This window comes from Perca flavescens, chromosome 8 (genome assembly GCF_004354835.1).
Source record: "Perca flavescens isolate YP-PL-M2 chromosome 8, PFLA_1.0, whole genome shotgun sequence".
In the NCBI taxonomy this organism is placed as follows: domain Eukaryota; kingdom Metazoa; phylum Chordata; class Actinopteri; order Perciformes; family Percidae; genus Perca; species Perca flavescens.
In genome coordinates this window covers 5,556,815-5,575,934 of record NC_041338.1, presented here as the reverse complement: position 1 = coordinate 5,575,934, position 19,120 = coordinate 5,556,815, and the positions used below count along the sequence as shown (strand labels likewise).

Below are 19,120 nucleotides of genomic sequence, written 5' to 3'. Positions count from 1 at the left end.
GATTTTGAACATGAAATTCCTTTTACCCATCACAAGAAGTAGGCCTACCACTCAGCTTGTAAAAATAGGCATATGTCTTCTGTGGCACTGCCACTGATGGTAGCTTTCCAATGTTTGAAACAAATAAAATAAAAATAACCCACACATAACAAGGTTATCTTGGTTTGGGCTTGAGAGAAAAGTCAGTAGGCCTATGACAGATGGGAGGTGTTGGTTTTGAAGCCAGTTAAAATGTTGCATTATGTGAAATGTAGGATCCGATTTTGATCTTTCTCAAATCTGTCTGAGTGCCACAACTAGAAAGGGATCAGTGGAGGACGCCATTAATGTTGTCAAGAAGGAGCTAATTTGAACTACTTTATATAATGTTAGTCTAACATTATATAAAGTAGTTAAAATTTGCTGTTAGATGGTAGTCCAATCTATCACAACGCATCATATTTTACAAACAAATGATTGGATTGACATGTTAAATCTAGATCTGAAAAGTTGTTAGTTGTAGTTGTTAAATACATGCAGTTGGGTAAAAAGTAGGCTACAGCATTTTACTCTTTTAGATGACATGGAATAGAGGTAGCATACAGTATATAGCAACAAGAAAGTAATATACAAGTGCTTCAAATATTGCACTTAAGTACAGCACTAGAGTAAATGTAGACCTATGCTACTAATAACCCTACGCTTAAATTAAATAACACATAAATTAGGCTACATGCCATCAATGCTCTGCAGAAACTTAACCAGAATATTTTATTCTGAAAACAGCAGACAGGAAGTAGTTGTTGGCAGGGAATCCTGTCGTGCCAACCAGCTAGCTAGCTAGCTCATTAGCTGGTTAGCTCAATTTAACCATATTCCAATATTTACAGCTGAGGAGGGGGCCAGGTAAGATTGTTTGCACAACTTGGTACGGGTTTCCCAAAAATGTGAACTCATTTGTTTTACTGTCAGTCGTTGTTTCTGGGAACATTCAAGCCAGCGATGTTAACGTTATCTAACTAGCGATAGCTATGTTAAGTTAGTTACCGTAACATTAGGCTTGCAAGACAATAAAGGCAAATATAGACGATTGTATTTCCTTTGAAGGATTCATATTGTACTTGAACGTTTGAAACAGGGTTAAAATTAGTTAAAGAGTCATGCGTGGTGTATTTTTGCTGTGTTATTGGCTTTCTTTTTCTTTTTTTTTTTACAGCAAACGACGACGGGGAGATTAGCCAGATGAAAAGCTTTAGCTTGCCAGTCGTTGTTGCTAGGCAACAGCACTATCTTCTGACTGTCTGAGGTAAAGCCTGTAATTACATTAGTGTAACAAAATCACGCATTGTCACTTGTTCCTATGCGTTTTTCGTGGAAAACTATTTTGCTCATGTGCTCAATTTCCCAAAATGACTATCCGTAAAGAACTGAAATAATAAAGTGCTTCCTTCTTTCTACTCTTGTCTGATTAGGGATATACAGTAGGCACCATGTTGGTCCCTATATTCACACTGAAGCTGAACCACAAGATTAACCCTCGCATGGTGACTGTTGGGAAATTTGATGGAGTCCACCCATGCCTTACTGCAGCCACACAGGCTGGAAAGGTGAGGGAAATTGTTCCAATATAACTTTGGAGAATTCTTAAGGTGCAAAAAGTAGACCGCATAGCATGGTTGCTGTCTGAGTACATGATCATTCATCCTTCCTTTATTTTCTCAGGTATTTATCTACAAATCCCATGTTGTTTTTGTGGCCTTGTTGAAACATTGTGGGAAGAGAGTGACCATATTCAGGACTTTAATTTACACATAATTTCTGCACTCCTTCACTTTACAGTACTTCCCCACAACTTCTCATGCACTCATTACAGCACTTGATTATTATCGAATACCTTTCTTACTTTTAATACTTTATATGTTGTCACCTCATGCCCTGAATTCTCTTTTTCTCTTCATAAGGTTTTTATCCATAACCCTCATGCCCGTGGTCAGAAACCTGTGGCCCACCGACTGAGCCAGAGCACACAAGACTCTGACATCTCACTCCTCAACATCAACCAGGCAGTCACTTGTCTGACGGCAGGAACGCTGGGACCAAACACCACTGGGGACACGCTGTTGGTGGGATCCCAGACCAACCTGCTGGCCTATGATGTCCATGACAATGCTGATATATTCTACAGAGAGGTGAGTGGGACTGAGGAGAATGAGTGGAGGCAAGGGGGTGTGGCGGGCACGGGGTACGCAGGGGACGTGTTCCCCGCACTTTCCATGTGTGTGCCCTCTGTCCCCCACACTTATAACACGTCTGAGTTGATTTGAACGCGCCATTAGTAGGCGAGTGTGTACGTTACTCAGGTTGCGTCAGTTGATTGATAGACTCATATAGATATTGGCCATATTAAAAATATATACAAAAATTATAAGGAGGAACATTCATTTAAATATGCAATAATAAAGATCAGTGTATATGATGGAATAGTGTCATTAGAATGTGCCAGAGGCCACCAATTTTGGGCTTTTACGGTAAAAAATGTCTACATACCCCCCTACACTAAAGCAGTAAAACAGAATGGAACGGTTAATGGAAATGTTTCCATCAATCATAAATGAAATGGAGGCTAGTTGGAATCTGTGATTTGGAGAGACAAATGGGAGTGGATCTTTCAATAAAAATCCTCCTCTTGAACAATACGTCCACCTCCCTTCGGAAATTATGGCCACGCCCCTGAGTGGAGGGTTGCAGTTAACTCCCTTAGTATTCCTCATACTATTTGTTTTTTACACTGTTCAGGTGTCAAAATGTCAATAACCATTGTAACGCTTTTTATTGTTATATTAGCTTTCTGTCACAGTAACATGATGGTGCAGCATCTGGGTGTAGGGCTGGGTATTGTTAAAAACATTTTGATATCAGTAACGATACCAATACCATGACTTCCTTACCGGTTCCTAAGCGATACTTTTTTTCGATACCAATTTTATAAAACAAAGGAAATTAAGACATTACAGCACACATCTTCTTATTTATATTTCAGCTCCTACTACGTGAGCCTTGTCTCTGTGTAATGTAGAGTTTTTCCTGCTTGTCTCTACAGCCAATCACAAGCATCATTAGATCTAGGTAGAAGCATGCTTATTGGCTCACTGACGCTGATGAGATTCACTCCTTAGGTATTTGAATTGGGCATTTTTTGATACTCGATACTTCAGAGGCAAAAAAAAGGTGCCTAAAAGGTATTGAATTCGGTACCCAGCCCTACCTGGGTGTCAGGTTTAGTGCAGTATTTTCTTTGGTATAGGAGGTTTTTTATGACCGCTGCTCTGGAAATGAAGATGTACCTGAAGCTACTGACGATGAGGAATTAGTTTTTGTGCCATTTATGAATCCAATCATTTAAAAGCAGATCTGGACCATGAGAATGAGGAGGCTAGCTCAGATTAGCTTTGAATGGGACAGTCAAAATACTGTCCAAGTACCAGTCCCAGGAGAAGTTAGCCTCGACCTTGCTGCTATACAGTAAATGCGCAAGTTGTTTTCCTGGGTAAATTTCTAACTCAGGAAGCCAGAAGATCTCCCAAGTGTTGCGCTTACCTGGAAAACCAAGGCCTTCAGCTGTTGTGGCCATTGTTGGTGAAAAAAGGAAATAGATGGCACGATTTCCAAAAGCTGATAGATGTACTAAAACTCATTGGTTTGTCGTAGAAAATGGAGCAGCTTCGGCTGAGGAACTCTCACATCTGTCCATCCATGACCTCTAAAAATCATTGTAAAATCTTCGTAAATGGCAAAATATTTTGTGTGTGTTTGCTTTAGTTAATAATTTGTTCCCAAAAGTGTACGATATAAGCGACATGATTTTAATGATTGTATTAATCTGCGTCGCCAAAGACCAGAGTAAGTAGGAATGTTTGCATTTAGGGGTTAATCTACAATGTAGTCAGGCTCAACGGATGTACATTGCTGCGATAAAGCCTGACATCCGGTGCGTCTCTCATATGCCGCATGTCCCTCCCTTTCACTATCTCCGCCATCTTCTTTTGCAAAGCCACCATTGCTGCATCCGGGGCTTAGCACCACCCAGGACGGTTGTGATTGGTTTAAAGAAATAAAAAATAGCCAGAGAGCTTTTTTTCCCCCCCTTATCCCAGAATAGATCGGTGGTGCAGCCAGACTATACTCCGGCGCTGACACAGAGCTGTATCTATGTGTGACTTTTTGAGTGATTTTGCTGACAAATAGACATCTCGACTGGAGTGAAAACATATTTTACAGTATTTCATCTTAAAGGACTTTGTTTTCCCTTTCTTGTCTTGGGTGTAGGTGACGGATGGGGCCAATGCAATTGTGTTAGGAAAACTCGGGGACATCCCGAATCCTCTCGCCATCATTGGAGGGAACTGCGCCTTACAAGGCTTTGACTTTGAGGGCAATGACCACTTCTGGACAGTAAGAACAGCAAGGCAACATTTTAGTAACAGAATACATGACCGCCTTACATTCAAGAAAGTGGTTTCATTGAATAGTAGTATAGCGCACAACTCATTTCATTGTTAAAGGGGAACTATGCAATTTTTTTCAGCTTAATTTAGCTCAACTGAACAGCTTTGGAGTCATTGGAATGGTTATGTGACTTTTTTCGGGTTTGAATGGTGGCCGTCTCACTTCCCCCTAACCAGCATCAAGAAGTATCGCGTGACACCGTGATATCAGGTCTCGCGATGTAACAAATTGCTTTACGGCACTGCATACATACAGGAACCGGCTAGCTATAAGAACAAGGTAGCAATGGAGTTTTTCACACATATTGTCATGGCTGAGCCGGCAAAAAAAAAAAAAAAAAAGAAAAGCTAGGAAAGCATTGTCGGAGGAACAGAGAAAGAGGAATCGGCAGACTGACCGAGCGAGGAGTCAGACACGAGTAAACATCGGACATGCGTTTTCAGAATGGCGAGAACCGAGACAAACAGGAGCCTGCAAATCCTATGCTGACCTGGCGTTCTTGCTGTTGCACTTGTAAGCATCTTTGATCAGAAACTTTATCCGCCACAGAGTTTCTTGTCAGCTTGATGTTGGCAAACGCAAGTTGCTTGTGCTCCGACAACGTTCTAAGGCCATTGTAGGAAAAAAGAATAATGTTAGTCAGTGGACATGGCTCTGTGCGTTCGCCGGCTTCTTTGAAAACCAATGCACATGACCAGAGGGAGAAGATGGGAGGGAGGGAGAGTCGCCAACGAGTTTTTACGACAGCGTTGCCAAATATCTATTCCGAAGCTGTAGGGGGAGCTCTATAGAGAAACCTGCGAGCAAAAAGCTAAAGTGAAAACAGCGAAGAAATTGCCAAAACTGCATAGCGCCCGTTTAACAGCACATTTTCATTTGTTAAATTTCTAAATATTCAACCATTTTTCAGCCACCTGTTGGACAAGCTCAATTTGCCCAATTTATTTGATAAGGCCTATTCATTTTAAACAAGTAGACAAGTGAATGCAATTTTTGTCAATGCGATTATTTTCACTCCCTGTCAAGATTAATAACTCCTTGGCTAAATCAACTAGATTAATGTGTTCATGAAGTGTCTTGTTGTTAGGTAACTGGTGATAATGTCAGATCTCTGGTGCTCTGTGACTTCACCGGAGATGGGAAAAATGAGGTAAGTCCAGACTGTCTTCCTCCTATCTCTCGCCTGTTTTCTATAGCTCTCTCTACTTTCGAAAAAAAGGTTTGAATTCATATTAATAGTAGGGCTGGGACAATATTCTTTTGTCCTGATTCGATTCTTTTTACGATACATGTATTCCATTTGTATTGCGATTTTCATTCATTGAGATTTTAGAAGTATTGCGATTCGATAGTATTGAGTATTGTAATTTACTTTTCCTTCTTTAACAAAAAAAAAATTCAATAATACACTTATCATGAGACATTTCTAAAAACGAATTGTTTTCTAAAAAGAAAGAACATCATGTCAGCCAGTCAGTGATTTCCGTCTGTTTTGCTGGAAAAAGGATACGATGTAGTCGCCTTCAGTGGAACTGTACTGTAAACAGAAAATATTTAGGAGAATCATTGGTTAAAAAAAAAATAATAATAATGATCACAATACATACGGTTTCCGATTATTTCCCCCCACCCCATTCCTTTTGATAATTTGTTGATTCAAAACCGTTTAATCAGCTATCGTGTTTTGTGTTTACAGCTCCTGGTAGGATCGGAGGACTTTGACATCAGGGTATTCAAAGAGGATGAGCTTGTGTCTGAGATGACTGAAAATGAGGTAAATGGATGTAAAGTGTATATATATATATATATATATATATATATATATATATATATATATATATATATATATATAAATAAATAAATAAATAAAAGCTTGTTGATTTCAGAGAAACATAGTTTTTCAAAAGCCTTAGACAATGTTTTGCACAGGGGACAGTCCCACAATAATACCATCATTGCACTGTTACTGGTTGTATCTTGTTTATTCTCTTATCTGTTTTGTGCTGTAGCAAAGTAATATTTTTGACAAGTGTTCCCCCCGCCCCCCTCTCCATACAGACGGTAACATCACTGTGCCATATGCACGACAGCAGGTTTGGCTACGCCCTTGCCAATGGCACCGTGGGAGTTTATGACCGCACTGCCCGCTACTGGAGGATTAAGGTACTGTGGTGTTATTTCCAGAAACAGCCCTATTTTAACGATCTAAGCTGAAGCGCATGGCGCAGGTGTGTTTAGGCCATGTCCAAATCCACTCTAGTTTGACGGTGGAAAAAACTGTCCTTTCGCTGGGCGCGTGGTTCAAAAGGGTTGTACTTAGTACTTACTTCATTAATTCATAGGTGTGTTTTGGGCGTAACATGCAATAAACCAATCAGTGTCATCTCCCATTCCCTTTAAAAGCCAGGTGCGTTTGTACTTTGGCGCTATCGGGCCAGTCTCTAATAACCAATGTGTCTAGGAAGCTGCATGATAAGGGAAGGTTTTGTTTCAGGGCTGTCTCCTTTTGGAGGTCGGTGGGCCAGCTACACTGTGTTTACGGTGTCCGCAATACCTTTGTTTACTTATTAACCCTTGTGTTGTCGTCCCCGTGGACCATGCAGCTTTTTTGTTTTTTCTGGGTCAAAATTTAAAATTAAAACATTTTTTCCGTCTTTTTCGACACTTTTGTCACTTTTGCAGACGTTTTTGTCACTTTTTTTCCAATTTTTTTTGTCACTTTTTCAACATTTTTGTTGATTTTTCTGCTTTTTAAAATGTTTTTTTCCCACGTTTTTGAAGCTTTTTTTCTGACATTTTTGTCACTTTTTTCAATGTTCTTTAATATTTTTTTTCAAATGCTATAAAATTTTATAAATCAACCAAATTCAATGAAACTAGTAGCCTGATCATTTAATTAACCTGTGAAGAGCGGTTTGGTTTTTACGTGGAATTTTGAGCCGCACAAGTGTTTTTAGCTCTAGTAGAAGAACTAATCTCCGTTTTAAACTAACGCCCAAACTGCATATCTCATCAACATTCTCGTATACTGGGCATGCGCGTGCCGGGGTGAACAGGAGGCAGCATGTTTACTCCGCCGGTTGCTGATAGTTGCCATGATAACACTAGAGGTTTAAAATCAGGTGGCGAAACTTTGGCGTCAGTGTCGGAGGTCTCCGATTGCGGCCGTTGAGATTGCAACACAACCCTGCTGATTCCAAACCAAAACGTGTCAGAAGTGTTTTCATATTTTTCCGTTTTAGAGGCTCTGAAACGCCAGAGCAGTGTGAATGTGAGGTGTAAATGTAGCAATAGATATTCTTTTTTAAATCAAAACGTAGCAATGTAAATGTAGCCTTAGTTCTGTACCATGTCTGTACCCCTCTTCTTGGTCTATAATCATGCAAACTGTCCCATGTCTTGCTCCATGTCCTTAACCATTTGAGCCTGTTTGAGCCATTTACTAAAACACCTTTAAATTTGTAATGTCTCTCTCCCACATCAGTCTAAGAATCATGCAATGAGCATCCATGCCTTTGACCTGAACGCTGATGGGGTGGTGGAGCTTATCACTGGCTGGTCCAATGGAAAGGTCAGCACACAACCTAGCAGGCCTGGCGTTTAGAAACAAGCACTCACACCTCTGAAATGTGATTTAGAATTAGATTTTTTTGAACACAAGTCATTCATTTCTACAGTATCTCTAGCTGGCCCTCAGTGTTTGATTTACATTCCCCTTTTTAATTTCAGATTGATGCTCGTAGCGACCGAACAGGCGAGGTCATTTTCAAAGACAATTTCTCCTCGTCTGTGGCCGGAGTGGTGGAAGGAGACTACAGGTTGGATGGACAAAATCAACTTATCTGCACCTCCATAGAGGGAGAGGGTATGTTGTTTGTGCACTGCATTAATGTTGCAGCTTTAGTAACTAATTAATTTCACAAATAATGAGAAATTATGTTTCTTTGCACACAAAACACACAGTTTATAAAATACAATATTTTATTATGAATTAAATTACCCAACAACATATAGGCCTACAAGTAAATCTGATATGATTACACCATTAAACACTAAGTTGATAGACAGAACTGGTTTGATTGTTTCCAGTTTCTAAAATGTGAGGATTTTTCTGCATTGAGTACTTTTACTTTTGTACTTTAACTACATTTTCCTGATGATACATACTTATGCAGGACTTTTACTTGCGAACAGTTTTTTTACAGTGTGGCATTAGTACTTTTACTTAAGTAAAGGATCTGAATACTGTGTGTGTGTGTGTGTGTGTGTGTGTGTGTGTGTGTGTGTGTGTGTGTGTGTGTGTGTGTGTGTGTGTGTGTGTGTGTGTGTGTGTGTGTGTGTGTGTGTGTGTGTGTGTACGTGTGTGCATGTTCACATACTTTTTTTTTTTAAGGCTGAGAGGACTGTCACAATGGAGATTTATTGAATTTTATTTGCGGTGCATTTGTGATTTTCTGAACATTTCCACTTCCTGAGTACTTCAGTTCATGTGAAGCTACGTCAAATAATATAACGACCACATTCCTGCCTAGGATTGGGCATCGAGAACCCATTCTAACTTGGAACCGTTTTTATTGGAATTGTTTGGAAAACAAATCCGATTATCAGTTCCAAATTTAACACACACGAGTTTTGGTTTCAATAGCGCCCACTGTACTTCCAGGCGCTTGTTGTGTTGCAGCCATGGGGCACGGTAAGCGTCACTCTAAAGTGTGGCTTTATTTTACGTTGAAAAAGCCCGGTAAACCGGAAAATCACCATTGAATCAAAGTAAGATGTTCCCCTTATCTGTGAAATAAGCATGTGACCAGTTTCATCTCCACCCCTCAAAGAACCGGAATTGAGAAAAGATAAGAATCGGATTCGAAAGGAAGGATCAAAATTGGAATCAGAATTGTAGAAATCTGGGGGCGGCCTCTAGTTCACCCAGTAAGAGCGTTCGCCCCATGTTGGCTGAGTCCTGCAGTGGCCCGGGTTTGAATCTGACCTGCGGCCCTTTGCTGCGTGTCATCCCCCATCTCTCTTCCCCTTTCATGTCTATCCACTTTCACTATCAAATAAAGGGAACCCCCTCTAAAAAAAAAAAAAAAGAATTGTAGAAATCAAAACGATGCCCAGCCCTATTCCTGTCCGCCTCAGCTGTACTGCACCTTGAGCTTAATTCAGACATGACATGTAAACGTGCTGAACATTATTTGTGAGAACTGACCAGGTAAGCTTGGTTTCAGGAATGTCATCAGTGTTGTAAATGTGTGTATCTTGTAGTCCGAGGTTACCTGCCAGCCAGTAAAGACCTTAAAGGGAATCTGATGGACTCCAGTGCTGAACAGGACCTGATCAGAGAGCTCAGCCAGCGCAGACAGAATCTGCTGCTGGAGCTACGCAACTATGAAGAGAATGCCAAGGTACGTATTAAGGGTGTGAATCTTCACTGGTCTCACAATTCGATTCGATTACGATTATCCTGTCAATGATTCAAATCAAATCCTCCATATTAATATATATTGCTACACAATTGTTTTCATCAACTAATTCAAGCAGTCAGATATATATGAACTCCCCTCTTATTGTATCTTCTCTTGAAAAAGGACATTTCCTGAATGTAGCGGAGTCTGAACACAGCAGATAACAGACAAAAGGCAAAAACAAAAAAAAAATCATCCACCGGAAAATCGACAAGTAACATCAGTAGGCAATAATCGATTATGGTCTGTCACTGCATCGATGCAGAATTGTCCAGGTCCGCATCGCGATGCATCGATGCAATTTTTACATTTCAATACCCCTAGTATAGTACATATATATTTATTCAATCATTTTTTTTTTTTTTATCAACAATATACTGAAGTACAGATAGTACAAACGTGATGTAGTATTTGGTCATTTCTTAATATCATCCATCCATGATATATTCAAAGATAGATCAATTGATTCAAAAAAAGTTATATGGAGATATGTAGATTTTCCTTTTTACCTTTTGGTTCTTGACAAGATATTTAAAAAAATTATAGCAGATCATTTTTTCAGATTATTGTTCATCTTACTGACTTTGATGACCTCTGGGCTCTTTTCTTGAGTGCTACCGTCAGCTCAGATTCTCAATTTTGAACTTGAGATTTCTGAAAATAACACAGAATGCATTGCAATCATGTTTGCTGAGCAAAATCCCTTTTAAATTTTTTTTTCTCTCCCTTTTTCATTTTATCCTCGTCACATTTTGGCCGCATCCCTGTTTGTTTCAGAGAAAGCAGACTCTATAGACAAACACAGGATGCTTAATTGACACTGGTCTGCATATTATTGTATGCTAACATCCACACAAACTGTGCTATTGTTTCAGGGTGTGTCAGAGACAAACAGTGGGATGGGTGTCATACCAGCAAACACTCAGCTCCAGACGGCGCTGTCAGTGAGACCTGCTACGGAGGCTCAGAAGGCTCATGTAGAGCTCAGCATTTCAACACCAAATGGTAGAGTGTTTTTAGCACTTAAAGGGAGTTTACCCCAAAATAAAAAAAACACATATTTTCCTCTTACCTGTAGTGCTATATATCAATCTGGATTTATTTGTTGTTGCCCAGTGTTGGAGATATCGGCCGTAAAGATGTCTGCCAATATATCAGAATCCGAATACTTTATTGATCCCCTCAGGGAAATGATTTAGTTAGGCAAAAAGATAGAGTAAGAAAAGAGAAAGTCAGTAAGTGTTTAGAGTAACATTGCTACAGTAAGAAATAAATAAAAACGTTAAGTAGAATTAAAGTGGGATTAGGTTACAAGTAAGATTAGGTTAAAAATATTGTTTCTTATGGATTGTACAAATTCTATTCTATCTGTAGAATATCTGTAGTCTATCTGTATCTGTATTCTATCTGTAGTGCAGTGTCAACATAAAGTACAGTACAAACATTAATAAGTATAGTGTGAATAATAATTAGCAGCAGTGAATAAATAACACATTTTGCACATGTAGCTGATAAATTATTGCACCAAGTAATTATTGTACATAATTGTCCAAGAATATTGAGATGTGGAGATATGTGCTGTGGGATCAGTTTTGACACTAAGCGTCTAACACTCAGAGGGAGGAGTTAAATAGTTTGATAATGGAACTAGATGGCACTCGGCTTGCTTAAAAAACTTTTTTTTTTAAACTCAACAGCAATGTCTCTTTCTAGAAATCATGACCCAGGTACTAAAGATAATCCACAGATCTGGTTGTAGGAACTATTTTCTTTCTACTGAACTACACCCGCCAACCGTAATCACTGCACGGAGGGAAGCGTACTCATAGACGAGAGGCTCGTGCTCGGGACAGCGTGACATTTAAACATTAACGGATGTTTGTGCAGTCTAATATCGACCAGGGGCTTGCAGAGTACTTGCTGGTCAAAGATACCCATCAAGGGGGACAGTGGGATACCTGTCATATGGCCAGCCACCTTTACAATATGGCTTAGGTGGTTTTTGTCCCTGATGTTCAGCACTACAGGTATGAGGAGAAATATGTGTCTTTGGTTTTGGGGTGAACTGTCCCTTTTTTTTTTTCAAGCATTTCACAGACTGAGTAAATACTAAGCCAAGTCCCTAAATCTCTCCTTTATCCCCTCCAGAAACCATTATCCGTGCGGTGCTCATCTTCGCAGAGGGGATTTTTGAGGGGGAGAGTCACGTTGTCCACCCCAGCGCCCAGAACCTGTCGGGCTGTGTCCGAGTCCCCATTGTCCCCCCAAAAGATATACCAGTAGATCTGCACATCAAAGCCTTTGTTGGAGGGAAAACTAGGTAGGATGTGTGAGCGAGTGATGCGATGCGTGCTGTCTGGTACTACTTGTATTTGTTTTCTTCCCACGTGATTAACACCTCTATTTTGTTTTCTCTGCACTTCAATTCTTTTTGTCCGCTCCAGCACCCAATTCCACGTGTTTGAAATCACTCGTCAGCTGCCTCGTTTCTCCATGTATGACATCACGGTGGACTCCTCGGCTGCTCCACCCACTGGAAGGGTCACATTCAGCATCAATGACCGACCACAGCGGGTAGGCTGGCAGCGTGTCTCTCAGGAAGACAGAGGACAACCGGGACAGCATGATTCTGATCAGTCCCACAGCATGCTCACGCGGCTATATATTTGCCAATTAAAACCTATATGAATTTAATATTTAATGTTTGGACTTGTTTACATGCGTGTGTGTGTGTAGGTGGCGATGTGGCTGAATCAGAACTTCCTGCTTCCAGAAGGAGTAGACAGTCCTGACATTACTATGAATTCACTAAGAGGAGGGGGACTGTTGTCCATCAGTATGGCCAGCAGTGGACAGGTACAAACACACACAACAACAATTATGTGTTTAGCTATAAGCTTAACTCAGAATCGTTGGTTTTTTGATGTTACACTTCTGCCAGCTTTAACTTTACATTACCAAGAGCATCAAACTCCAAGTGCTGGAGCTTTACAACTCAACACAAACATGGAGGGCCCTATTTTAACGATCTAAGCGCACGGCGTGAAGCGCATGGCGCAGGTGCGTTTAGGGCCTGTCCAAATCCACTTTTGCTTGCTGACGGCGGAAAAAAGGGTCCGTGCGCCGTGCGCATGGTTCAAAAGGATCGTACTTAGTGTCTTCATTAATTCATAGGTGTGTTCAGAGTGTCATCTCCCATTCCCTTTAAAAGCCAGGCGCGTTTGTACCTTGGTGATTTGCTATTATGATGGCGGATTTGCACTGTAATATTTTTATTTTATCTTTTGCATGTTTGTGTGCTGCCGCGCTTCCCTGTGTGTAACAAGTATAGTGTGAGCGCTCTGTGCATAAGCCTAGGCACATTTGACTAATTTGCTGTTAAAATAACAATGAAATGCTGCGCTATTGACTTTAGACCAGGTTTTTGTTGGTCAATGGCACGATCACTTCCCGCTGCCTCAAGATAGCAAGAATGCACCTGAACACACCTCCCTGTAAGACCAGCACGCCCATGGGCGCACAGATGGGCGGAGGTGCATTTGCTATTTAAACGATGCGGGTGCTGGATGGGGAACTGACAACTGCGTCGGTCTTAAACTAGCAAAGACACTTGCGTCAGGCTTTACGCTGCTCTGCCCTGGGTGCAAGATAGGGCCCTTAAACACAAAGTGACTGTGCACTTGCGAATACCAATGAAATCAACGGGACTTGTTGTTTATTTAGCAATAATAACAATCTTTTTGAAGATTTTTTTTGAATAACAATCTTTGATTCGATCATTACCATCAGTTTAACTCTACCATTTTGGCCCATTTTTAGACAAACCTCTGAGTCAGGAGTAATGAATTTCATTTATCATACCACACGCAGCGCCAAACTTGTCTTGCATCAACTTGTCTAGTAGTAGGATTGTGAATACTGTGTTTCTTTTGTGCTCATAAAGGGAAACTGTGACTGTGTAAATAATCTGTACTTTACCTTACCAAGAGTGAGCAAATACATTGATGTTAATTTGCACCAAGAGACAATAGCTCCTAAATCAGCTATAATCATATGGTGAATTAATCTTTAATTTGCCCAATCAGATCACTCTGACAACGGATGACATCGACCTGGCAGGAGATCTGGTCCAATCACTGGCCTCCTTCATGGCAATAGAGGACTTGTCAGCAGAAGCAGACTTCCCCGGATACTTTGAGGAGCTACGCACTACACTCACTGAGGTTTGGCTTTAATCAGATTGAAACCTCTGTGGTCATAAACATTTGAATTCCATTTATTCCATTAATACTCCAAGACACAATACCTTCTGTCCATCGTCACATATACATCGACCTGTACATGTACATAATGACTACAATTATGTCTTCAACAGCACCCTGTGTAAAAGGCTTGTCCCGACTGAGAGAAGTCAGGGAACACATGAGCACCTTTCATTCCATGTAAATTTAAAGTTCTTTATAGTTAAAGACAAAATAAAAAATATATAAGTATAAACAACAAAAATAAGAATACATAACACATATAATCATCAACACAACAAGGCAATCTACAAAAAACTAAACAAAAACACACACACACAAACACACAGTAATGATTTAAATGCCTGAGAGAATAGTAAAGTTTTGAGTTTGCTTTTGAATGTGGACACAATTGTGATGGAGCTCAGGTCAATAGGCAGCTTGTTCCAGAGAGCAGGATCACAGTAACTCAAGACTTCCGCTAGAAGACTTCCGATCAAAAAGAACTCCGCTCAGCTAGAAGACCTCCGCTAGAAGACCTCCTCTAGAAGACCTCCGCTAGAAAGACCTCCTCTAGAAGACCTCCGCTAGAAGACCTCCTCTAGAAGACCTCCGCTAGAAAGACCTCCTCTAGAAGACCTCCGCTAGAAGACCTCCGCTAGAAGACTTCTGATAAAAGACCTCAGATAAAAGACCTCCTCTATAAGACTTCCGCTTGAAGACTTAGGCCGGTTACACACTGGATGCGTCGCGCGAGCGTGTCAGCTGCGTGGCGTGTCAGTTTTTATTTCGGCTCCCATGTTACCAGGTTAGAGCTTACACACTGCTTGCATGATGCGCTCGAGCCGCGCCGAAAACGCGTGCCTGCTAGAAATAGAACCAATGCCTATTTTTCACGCGACACGCAAGTGTGTTGGAAGCGTTTTCAGGCAAAATAGAATAGGAAAAGATGTTTATATAGTTTAGATGTTTTATATTCGTTTAGACACAAATACATATTAATAAATTACATTTTGATGTTTGAAAGTCTCTAGGTTTTGATATAAATGCGATTGATTTTCTAATATTGCACCTGTCAATACAGAACGAAATATTCTGTAGCCTATTTTGCCGTCAATACTGCCGACGTTGTCTTTGCTGTAATCAAATCAGTATATATTTATGTTTTAACATGGTATTTCATTTTATCAATGGGAAACATACATGTGTCCAGACAAGGCTAGCAGCAGCAGCACCGCGTCAGACACATTTCTGGTGTGTAAAGACATAGAAAAATCCACGCAGCTGACACGCAACAGAAACGCTACGCTCACGCCACACAGGCAGTGTGTAACCGGCTTTACACTAGAAGACCTCCGCTAGAAGACCTCTGCTAGAAGACCTCTGCTAAAAGAACTCAGCTAAAAGACCTCTGCTAGAAGACCTATGCTAAAAGGCTTCCGCTAGAAGACCTCCGCTAAAAGGCTTCCACTTAAAGACCTCCGCTAGAAGACCTCCAATAGAAGACTTCTGCCTTGTCAGGAGAGAGAATGTAGTTGTTGTTGCTGTGGTTTAATATTGAGTCTTACATTTCTGTATGCTAGGTGGATGAGTTCCACTCTGTCCATCAGAAGTTAACTGCAGCCATGGCCGACCACTCCAACTACATCAGGAACATGCTGGTGCAAGCAGAGGATGCGCGCCTCATGGGTGAGATGTGAGTAACCACACTATGCATACAGTCACATTTATAGTCCTTGCGAAGTACTACAATATGTGAAATATACAGGCAACACACGGACAATAATTTAATCTGTCTGTCGTAGAACCTTTTCTTCAGACATCTTTACACTGATAACAATTTTGATGACCGCATGTCATTAAGGTCAGCCACTTCCAGAGCCGTGGTATTGTGCATATCTGTTTAAAGGCCTCAAAAAGAAAACGCCATCATTGAAGTTACTATGACGATTCAAAATGTCTGCTGCGTTGCAATAACTCTAACTAGTGACTTTGGAAACAAAAGAGCAATTGTATCAAAAACACCAAGAACAAATAAAAAGTTGCCAATTAATTATACCTAACCTTAGCTGAAACTAATGCAATAAATCCAAACTTTTAGGGTTTTTCCTAGCCTAGAAATCTAGACGCAACCTAGCGGCAGCAAATATAATTTGCAGCCAGGGTCAGTCTAGCAACTCTCTGTTGGCTTGCAAGCTGGACAAACCAAATTTTGGTCAGGCCAATCACGTTGTGTATAGAGTCGGTGGGCGGGGTTAACATAAGGATGGCAGAGTTGCGACGGTTCCGCGTGAATTCCCTGCTACTTGAAAACAAAGAAGATGGCTGCTGCTGCTGGCGAACAGCGAGCGGTCTTTGGAATCTGTTTTGGCCGAGACTCTGGAAGACTTGGAGTTAACTGACGTCATTCTTAAAAAAGGAAGATGTGTTCGGAGTTTTTACCAACCGGATACGGCAAAAGTTTAATCTACCAACTAGCGTTGCTCTGGTTGGCTATGAGTGCAGAGGGAATTTAAAAGACAACCGTTTATCCCGCCCCTCAGATTGAGCCCTGCCAATGGTGAGTTCCCAGACCCAACATCTTGATGTGGGTCTGGCTTGTCAGGCTAGGTTTTTCCTGCATAGAGGAATGTTTAGGAAAATGAAACCAGCACTAAAATGATAAGGATTGAGAGAAAAAAAAAAAAAAATTCAAATCCTCTCCAAATGTGTTTTAAGAGCAATTTACCAAACACAAGCAGAACATAAACTTGAATATGAGAGCCAATCTCAGTTTTTTCATACAGTCAGCCTGTACCGGAACTGTACAGGCTGAGTGATTTATTTAAATATTAATATAATTTTTTTTAACTAGTTTTGTTGATTGGGGTTTCATTTACTCAAGCATAATATACATTTTGTTTATCAAATTGTCAGAAATAAAAGCAAAATGCATAGATTTCTGTCAAATAAGGTAACAAAAACTCATTGTCTTTACTGTGCCCGATCATTACTGCCCAGTCACTCCCCAAAGGCCCATTCTGTGCCAGGAAAAACCCTGCCTTTATGAAGCTATAATTATTATATTAGTTCAGTTTTTGTCAAAACCACATCCAAAGCTGTAGTTTGTGGTGCTGTGTTATGATGAAAAGTGTTTCTCATATTTAATGTACCCTCACTGATATAAACGGGAATGGACAAAATATTAGAAATGCCTCTTGGTATAAATTTTTACAATTCAACCTCACCACAAGCCTCCCAACTGTCCACACGTCCGAATCAACACCTCTCTAAAATGAGTGCAAATGAGTGTATATATATTTCACCGAACTAACCGTTTCTGTCTTGTCCTCTTTAGGACAACTATGAAGAAGCGTTACAGAGAGCTGTACGATCTAAACAGGGATCTGGTCAACGAGTATAAAATCCGCTCTAACAACCACAATGCACTGCTGGCCTGCCTCAAGTCTGTCAACCAGGCCATACAGCGGGCTGGTAGACTCCGAGGTAAGAGTGTGTGTGTGTGAGTGTGTGTGAGTGTGACACAATTCACCACAATTCCTTAACAACAGTACTGTATGTGGGCTGACAGGCGCGGAGTCGAGCCTTTGTTTTGGACTGAGCGGCTGTGCATGGCAGGGAATGTCCGGGACAATCAATGTTATTGTACATTACTGTATCTTTTAGGGGTGTAAATCACAAGTTTTATCACAATACAATTATAAATAGATTCGTTGGACAACAATGCAATATTTGCTGGTATCACAAATCTCACCCCCTCCAAAAGCTTATTAGCACACATTGTGAATATTCAAAGCTTCTCTGATGTGGTTGGGGGATTACTAATGCTTTACAGAGTACTTGTCTATGGCTCACTCTAGCTAACCAACTGGAAAGCCTGTTTTTCTGTTTCTTATGGAAGCAAACACCATGTAGCGCATTAGGGATGAACAGAGTTTTGACTTAGCAGGGGAACAACACTCATGACCACATCAAAAAAGAAGTAAGGTATTTAGATGCCTATTTTATGTTAAAAGTAACAATCCTCGCATAGCTGCACAAACAGCCTTCTTCAGCCTGCTAGGGCCCTCAGCACACGGTTTCACTTTTACGGTGCTGCGAAGGAGGGTCTGGCTAGTCCACACAGCATTCCCAGGATGGGAGAGAAACGTGCTCTGGTTTAATTGCCATTTCTTTACCAATCACAACCATCTTGGGCAGCGCTAAGCGCTGGACAGAGCACAGGTGCTGCTGCAAAATAGCCTCGGGAAAGAACTAATTTTGGTGGAATGTGCCCGTTCAAAGGTTGTTTTAGTCGTGCAACAGAAAACTCAGATTGGAAAGATAGTCTAGCTAGCTGTCTGGATTTACCCTGCAGAGATCTGTCACGAAAAAGCATTTGTGTCATCCTTTATGTGTTGCATACCTGTCTTGTCTCATCATATTAACCTGTCTGTCGCTGTTCCTCCTCCTCTTCAGTGGGTAAGCCCAAAAGCCAAGTTATATCTGCCTGTCGAGACGCCATCAAGAGCAATAACGTCAACGCACTCTTCCGGATCATGAGAGCTGGTGCTGCGTCCTCCTGAGGCTGGAAGGAGGGTGGGGGGGAGATGACGATGCAGGAACGGACAAATAGATTGAAAGTACAAGCACAACTGATCAGTACTGTAATAATGTGGAACTTCATCTATGTCGAGCATGGCAGCAGCAAGGATGTTTCCCCATGGGACGAGAACTACACGACCCAGGGACCCGCTGTTGCAGCCTTAAATCTATCTTTTTCCACGATTTAGGAAGAAGCAACATTTAGCAACAGCTCCATAATACTTTTACTGTATGTGAAATCTTGACATTCAGCTCGCTCACAGACATAACATGCTGACCACAGGCTTTTAGTGCACTAGTAAAAATGTCATCCATCTCCGTCTAATCTCTGTGGCCGTTGGAAGA

At 40.9% G+C, this 19,120-nt stretch overlaps 1 protein-coding gene across 1 annotated transcript; it reads left to right on the top strand.

The window, feature by feature from the left end:
• Positions 1 to 754: 754 nt before the first annotated feature.
• bbs2 (Bardet-Biedl syndrome 2) lies at positions 755 to 18,772 on the top strand. Its single transcript, XM_028586262.1, has 19 exons — positions 755 to 885; positions 1,196 to 1,285; positions 1,452 to 1,586; positions 1,941 to 2,168; positions 4,306 to 4,431; positions 5,573 to 5,635; positions 6,182 to 6,259; positions 6,544 to 6,648; positions 7,970 to 8,056; positions 8,215 to 8,350; positions 9,751 to 9,890; positions 10,826 to 10,955; positions 12,099 to 12,270; positions 12,395 to 12,524; positions 12,687 to 12,806; positions 14,036 to 14,173; positions 15,775 to 15,887; positions 17,529 to 17,677; positions 18,650 to 18,772. The coding sequence occupies exons 3-19, from the start codon at positions 1,470 to 1,472 to the stop codon at positions 18,754 to 18,756; spliced, it is 2,139 nt and encodes a 712-aa protein (XP_028442063.1). The 5' UTR covers positions 755 to 885; positions 1,196 to 1,285; positions 1,452 to 1,469; the 3' UTR covers positions 18,757 to 18,772.
• Positions 18,773 to 19,120: the final 348 nt, after the last annotated feature.